At 42.3% G+C, this 7,916-nt stretch overlaps 1 protein-coding gene across 2 annotated transcripts in view; it reads left to right on the forward strand.

The window, feature by feature from the left end:
- LOC136629136 (oocyte zinc finger protein XlCOF7.1-like) overlaps positions 1-6,114 on the forward strand; it is a 67,073-nt gene extending 60,959 nt beyond the window's left edge. For both annotated transcript variants that reach the window (XM_066605284.1, XM_066605283.1), the window contains one exon: positions 2,042-6,114. In XM_066605284.1, coding sequence (XP_066461381.1) covers positions 2,042-3,753 — 1,712 coding nt within the window. In that variant the 3' untranslated portion in view covers positions 3,754-6,114. The remainder of the gene's footprint in view (positions 1-2,041) is intronic.
- The last annotated feature ends 1,802 nt before the right edge of the window (positions 6,115-7,916 follow it).

Below are 7,916 nucleotides of genomic sequence, written 5' to 3' on the forward strand. Positions count from 1 at the left end.
TCCTGACTAGTGAAGAGGGGTCTGGTCTGACCCTCTTTCACCACATGGGTGGTGAGGCAATCAATTCCTTATCTGCCCATATGATGTTGCTGTTGCACCACCACTGGAGATAAATAGTAGGATGGCACTGGTCCCCCTTGTGACTATAAGCAGTGATGTGGCTAAGTTACTCAATTTGTATTTACAGTAGCAGGGTCCACATAATGGTGCCATTAGCTGGAATCTGGTGTATGTTATGTAATGTACATTAGGGGTGAGGGCAATTTTTGTCGTACTGTAGTGGCTGCTGCACTAGGGAAGAAGCCCTGAATAGGCATGAAAAGCGAGGTCATGGTGACTGCAATGATCTAGAGAACAGCCAAGGGCTGGGCAAGAGAAGTTTCCCTCCCACTTCACCAAAGTTTTTGTACAAGAGTAAGATTGCCCATTTGTGTGAGGAGAGGGAATCTTCCTTCTTCATAAGTAAAGCAGAGTAGACATCTGCCAATGCCATGGCTGCAGTTGATGTCAACCGGGCCAATCAAAAACAGGATTCAGCACTCATACACATTTAACCCCTTGAGTGGCACGCCCGGAAATTTTTCGGGACGAGCTCCACTGCTCATAGCAACATAGCCAGGAAGATTTCCGGGCTATGTATCACTATGGGAGCTGCAGAGCACAATGCCACAAGCTGTGACAGTGTGCTCTGCCTGCACAGACCCACAGAGAACAAAGCAAGGGCTTTGAAAAACCAGCAGAAGATATTGCCGACATGCCGGCAATCTCCTGCACTGGTTTGTTTACAGGTTGCCATAGAGACCATCGGCTTGTCAGAAGCAAGCCGATGGTCTCTGTGGCAGGGAGAGCTTGGTGCTTGGCTGTCAGAGCACAGCTAGGTACCAGCTCTTACAGCAGAGATCAGAGAAAACCTCCGAGCTCTGCTGTGTTAACCCTTTACATGCTGCAGTCTATGTGACTGCAGCATGTAAAGGGCTGTCACTGCAGCATGTAAAGGGCTGTCACCATCGGACCCCCGGAATGTGATCAGGGGTCCTGATGGGTCCCTGTAGAAGTCCCCTAAAGGGACAAAAGAAAAAAAAATTATAAAAAAAATAATAAAAACACTTGTCTCCCTTTACTTTGTAAAAAATCAAAAATACAATCACACATGTGGTATCCCTGCATCGTAATGACCCAGAGAAGGAAGTTAATACATTATTTAACCCCTTAATGACATGGCCCCTTTTTTTCTTTTTTCCCCATTTCTTTTTTTCCTCCCTCCTGTTTAAAAAATCACAACTTGTCCCGCAAAAAACAAGCCCTCATATGGCCGTCAATGGAAAAATGAAAAAGTTATGGCTCTTGAGACGCAACTGCAAAACTAGTTGAAATTCAATGATTAGACCATTTTAAAAAACCTGCCCTGGTGGGCACGACAGGGTGGTAGGAAACCCGCCACTCAAGGGGTTAATATCTTAATAAAACTGCACAACTGTTGTTTATTATACTACCTGTATGAAAATGCAAGGTTCTTAGCTCAAACCTTGATTAGAATATGGGGGCCCATCCACCATATTCATGTGAACCTTTTTGGATGGATTCCTAATTTTTAAAGGCATCTCTCTTTAGACCCAGAAAGCCTCCAAACTAATTTTCAATGTAACCATATAGCTAGTTTTCCTGGTTTCCTCCTCCCCTCTACCTTGGTTTGTGATAAAGTGCATGTAGCTCTCAAGGAATGTGTGAGACGGACACCAACTAATGGCAGTGACCAACAGGAATCTTTTATGGTTCTACTGAGCATTTACTAGAAGCATGGTGGCTTCACCAAGATGGAGGCTTCACCACAGAAGGAGAAATCTGCAAAAGAACAGTCTGGTGGCTGAGCATCATGACCAACTGGTCCTCACTCTCTGAGGTCTGTTAGAATGTGATCTGTTTGCTGCTTATTGTCTAATTTCATTTTGGTATGCGACTTGTAATTTATTTAGAAATGTTCTGAAATATTAATATTTTTACTTGGCTTCAATAATAGTAAAATCGAATTTATTCTTGGCAGATGACGGTAACGGGAGCTCAGAGGGGCATCTGATATCTGCAGATTTTGATGCAAATGATAATAGTAGACAAGATAAAGATGAAGAACTTACCATTAACACAGATATCCCTGCAGCCCTTCACAGCAAAGATCCATCATCTGATCCTCTTATACAGGTGCCAACTTCTGCTCCATCACAAACTAATAAGCAGAAGAAAAGTCACAGAGAAGGAGAACATCAAAGAGCTCACGGAGGAGAGAAGACGTATCCGTGTCCAGAATGTGGGAAATGTTTTACTCAGAAATCAAATCTTGTTAGACATCAGAAAAATCACACAAGGGAGAAGCAATTTTCATGTTCAGAATGTGGGAAATGTTTCTATATCAAATCACGTCTTGTTACACATCAGAGAATTCACACAGGAGAGAGTCCATTCTTATGTACAGAATGTGGAAAATGTTTTATTTATAAATCAGAGCTTGTTACACATCACAGAAGTCACACAGGAGAGAAGCCTTTCTCATGTTCAGAATGTGGGAAATGTTATTATATGAAATCACATCTTGTTGCACATCAGAGAATTCACACAGGAGAGAAGCCATTTTCATGTTCAGAATGTGGCAAATGTTTTACTAGCAAAGCACTACTTGTTAGACACCAGAGATGTCACACAGGACAGAAGCCATTCTCATGTTTAGAATGTGGAAATTGTTTTTATATCAAATCACATCTTGTTGCACATCAGAGAATTCACACAGGAGAGAAGCCTTTCTCATGTGCAGAATGTGGGAAATGTTATTATATGAAATCACATCTTGTTGCACATCAGAGAATTCACACAGGAGACAAGCCATTCTCATGTTCAGAATGTGGGAAGTGTTTTTATATCAAATCACAGCTTGTTGCACACCAAAGAATTCACACAGGAGAGAAGCCATTCTCATGTTCAGAATGTGGGAAGTGTTTTTCACATAAATCACAGCTTGTTACACATCAAAAAAGTCACACAGGAGAGAAGCCATTCTCATGTTCAGAATGTGGCAGATGTTTTACTAGGAAATCAAAGCTTGTTATACATCTGAGAACTCACACGGGAGAGAAGCCATTCTTATGTACAGAATGTGGAAAATGTTTTAATGTGAAATCAGAGCTTGTTAGACATCAGAGAGATCACACAGGGGAGAAGCCATTTTCATGTTCAGAATGTGAAAAATGTTTTATTTATAAATCAGAACTTGTTACACATCACAGAAGTCACACAGGAGAGAAGCCTTTCTCATGTTCCGAATGTGGCACATGTTTTAATGTGAAATCACATCTTGTTAGACATCAGAGAATTCACACAGGAGAGAAACCATTTTCATGTTCAGAATGTGGGAAATGTTTTACTAGCAAAGCACTACTTGTTAGACACCAGAGATGTCACACAGGAGAGAGGCCATTCTCATGTTCAGAATGTGGGAAGTGTTTTTATATCAAATCACAGGTTGTTGCACACCAAAGAATTCACACAGGAGAGAAACCATTCTCATGTTCAGAATGTGGCAAATGTTTTACTAGCAAAGCACTACTTGTTAGACACCAGAGATGTCACACAGGAGAGAAGCCATTCTCATGTTCAGAATGTGGGAAGTGTTTTTCAGATAAATCACATCTTGTTAGACATCAAAAAAATCACAAGAAGAGAAGCCATTCTCGTGTTCCGAATGTGGGAATCCAAGAACTAATGTAGACAAGTAACTATTTTCTTTATAAAACCGTGTTTAATTAGCAAATGGTACAAGAATTAAAAAATACAAAAAGGTGACTTCATGTACAGCATTTTTCTTTAAAAAAAACCTACAATACTAATGTAGTTTTTCCAGCATGAACTGCAATGGTTGGATGTTAACTAAAGGTCATTAAGGGGTTATTAAATGTGCTGTAAAGAGTGGCTTTTTGGAATTGCAGCAGGGTGTAGGTTTGGATCTTCTTAATTGGGCATTTTTCTAATGGCCTCGTAGGGTGACTTCACATGACTGTATTTGCATGTGCAACATTTGTGCGCACAATACACAGAGAATAGAATCCATTTATTTCAATGGTTTCATTCTTACCAAAAAAAAAAGCTCAGCATACTTTTTTTTGTGCACATCTACGTCCCAGATATGCTATGGGAGATGCACAAATGTGGTCAGCCATTGAAATGGCCAAAAAATGAATTCAAGATGTGTTCTTTTCCTGGGCAACTGTGCAGAAAAATAGAGCATGTTGCAGAGTTTTACAAATGACCGAATTGGCATGCCATATACGCCTATGTGAGCCAACTAGAATTGAGCGAACGTACTCTGCCGAGCTTGATACTCGTTCGAGTATAAGCATACTCGATAGTGCTCATCACTCCGTGTTTGACCCCGCCCCATTTTTGGCTCCTCCCCGCTGTGATGTGCCTGTTTTGGCCCCTCCCCACCGCAGCACATTCAACAGCAAATTTTTTGGCTGGCAGGAGAGAGGGGGAGAGAGAGAGAGAGAGACCAAAAAAAAAAAGCTTGGGACCCAGCCGCCCACATACAAAAATGCTTGAGTCTCCCGTTGTAGTTAACAGGGTTCGTTATTCGAGTAGAGCTCTCGAATTTTACGAAAAGCTCGACTCGAATAATGAGGACCCGAGCATTTGGACGCTCGCTCATCTCTAGAGCCAACTTATTTAAATCAGTAGGTTCTATTTTCAGCGCGCAAGTTTTTCCCGTGTACAAATGCCAAGTATGCCCGTCTGACATCGGTCTTGGGCGGGTTGCTGCATTGTGGAGATTTTTTGCCAGTAAATTCTTAATCCACGCCTGACTTTGTTGTGGATTTCGGAACAAACTTTCACAGTGAATTTCACACCTTGTATTGCAGGAAGGGCTTGTGCACACGAGGATAAAATTAACAGAGAAACTTTGTTCCCAATTTTAGTTTTGGCTCCACGACCGTGTGAGGGATTGTTAGGGGTTCTGTTTATTTAATGGCAACATTTTGGGGTATTTGTAACGTATTACATTTGCTACCAGTCAGTCTGTGGCATTAAAAAAAAAATAAAGTTTTCAATGTCACACCTGGGCTTGAGATCACAGGTAAGGGAGTGTTTCCCTCTGGCTCGCTCTGTTTGAGCAAATATGTGTGTCCCCAGTTTCTCAGAGACACATAATATCCAGATTTTGAAAGCTGTTGTCCCCAGGCTATGTGGAGGCCTGGGAAGGGGAGTTGGGTAGAAGTATTCCACGAGGGGAATGGGAGAGGGCCTGGGTCCTGTGCCACAAACTTTCTTCTATTTGCAAAATACAAGATCTTAACTTTAAAATCCTGTCCTGCATAAAATGTCTCCTCAAACCCAACCCACGTGTTGGAGGTGTAACAACGACAGAGGCAGTATGTCCCATATATGGTGGGATTATGCCCAGATTGTGGCTGTCTAGACGAGCTAGATGTATCGCTACTTTATATACGAGTTCCCACATGGTTGCTTACTAGAGTTGAGCGAACGTACTCTCGCGAGCTTGATGCTCGTTCGAGTATTAGCGTACTCGATGGTGCTAGTTACTCGAACGAGCATCAAATCGTGTTTGACCCCGACCCAGCTTTTGGCTCCTCCCCGCTGTGACGTGCCTGTTTTGGCCCCTCCCCACCACAGCGTGCGTCATTCGAAAATTTTTGGTCTGGCGGGAAGGGGAGAGAGAGAGAGAGAGAGACGAACCAAGAAAAAAAAAAGCTCAGAACCCTGCGTTCCATATACAAAAATGCTCGAGTCTCCCATTGTAGTCAATAGCGTTCGTTACTCGAGTAGAACTCTCGAATTTTACGAAAAGCTCGACTCGAATAACGTGGACCCGGGCATTTGGGTGCTCGCTCATCTCTACTGCTTACCGGGTTGTCAATTTCCTCTCCTGCGTGGATAACAGGCTAACTACAGCCCAACAGTAAGCAATATTGTTATTTTGCTTTCTTTTGTCTATTCTTACTACTATGCACACAACATCATAGGTGGGAACGCTCCATGTTTTCATCATGTTTTTACTTGATTTTGTGTTGTTAATTTGTAATGTTTTACAAAATAATTTGAAATAAAAAATTTTTGAACTAAAAATAAATGAGTAGTTTTCATTCTGCAGGTGAGTGCAGGTACTGGCATATAACGGCACCATTATAGAAAACGTTATTACATCTGCCATTCACCATGTGACTTAAATAACACGCAGCCTTCATTCTGCAGGTCCGTGCAGTTACCGCAATACTACATTTTTTAAGTTTCATGTTCTCCTTTTATACAAGGAAAGCATTTTTTATTAAAAAAATATTTTGCAATAATCTATTAGAATATTTTTATTTTTCCATCGACTGAGTGATGGCTAGTTTTTTATGGGGCAGTATGCATTTTATTGCTAGCTTTTTGGAATTCATGCAACTTGTTGATCCTTTTATTTTCAGGAAATAAAGTTAATCATCTGTTAAGAAAAAGATGGGGGTTTATGGACCTGTCTTGATTTCAGGGAGATGAACAAGATGACCAAGTGTAATCCGTACCCATTGCCTCTCACTCCAGATCTGTTCGCACAGTTGAGTGGTGCCGTTTGGTTTTCAAAATTAGATCTACGAGGGGCATATCATTTAATTCAGATTACGGAGGGGGGCGAATGGAAAACTGCATTTAACACCCCTGAAGGGTATTTGGAGAACTTGGTAATGCCGTTTGGTTTAACAAACACTCCTGCAGTTCTCCAGTCTTTTATTAATGAGGTCTTCTATGAAATTATTGGCCACTTCGTTCTGGTATAGCTCGGCGATATTCTTATCTTTTCATGTGATTTCAATTCACAGGTTTCTCATGGTCGTCAGGTCCTCCAAGCTTTGGGCGGTAATAGTTTGCGAAAAAGGAGTTTTTTTTCCCATAGAAGAGATCCCATTTCTAGGACACATTATTACCCAAAGAGGTTTCAAGATGGATCCGGAGAGGTCCGGGCGGTGCTTGACTGGATATTACCAGAGAATGGGAAGACGCTTCAGAGGTTTCTGAGGTTCCCAAATTATTATTGGAAGTTTATCAGAGGATTTTCGGTGGTGGTCCTTTCAGCAATACAGCGGCTAAACTATAGTTCAAACAGCAAAAAAAATTGAAATTATGTGAACCCAGCCACCATACAATGATAATGCACAAAAGGTTAAAATACATCACTCAAAATATAGGAAAAGAAAACTCGCACATCCCTTTTCTGCCAGGTGGATATGGACTCCCACTAGTCTGGGTGCATTTCCGCTGCCAGCTAGTCCCAGGCGCGGTCCCAGAGCACTATGTCTTGGCACTCCGGTACACTGCTGTTCCAGATGGCTGGGTGCTCTGGCATCAATCTTATGAGCTTTGCTAAATTAATAGTGCTGGCTATTGTGAAAACAAGCCCTGCACAGCACATGTGACAACTTCTTTCTGTTTTGATTTTTTTTAACTTTATTTGGATATTTTCTAGCAAAATGCATGAAAAAAATGCCACTGATGGGGCGTGGCCTGGACGGCTCTAATGGCGGGTGCTTCTTGTTGAGCTCCGAGTAGAGGATTACCCCAAGCAACAGCAAAGCGACATAGAAGAGCCAGGAGATTCTAAAAACGTACTTGAAAGGCACCGGAGAGGCTGTAGCTCGCACAGATGAGCAGAAGGCGGCAGACCAGAACAGGACCGAGACGCCTGACAGATTTCTTCCAGGCGCGCGGCATGGAGGGGGAGCCCTCAATGGAGGACAACACAGCCTGCACAGTGAGTAATCAGGAGATCGGAGCAACGGGAGGGGAAGACCCCGCAGCAGGAGGGGAAGACGAGTGGGCTTCCTCCAGCCCCTTGCCCTTACAGTCACCCATGGAGGTCCCAGTAAATCAAATAACCCATA

This window comes from Eleutherodactylus coqui, chromosome 5, assembly GCF_035609145.1.
Source record: "Eleutherodactylus coqui strain aEleCoq1 chromosome 5, aEleCoq1.hap1, whole genome shotgun sequence".
Taxonomy (NCBI): Eukaryota; Metazoa; Chordata; class Amphibia; order Anura; family Eleutherodactylidae; genus Eleutherodactylus; species Eleutherodactylus coqui.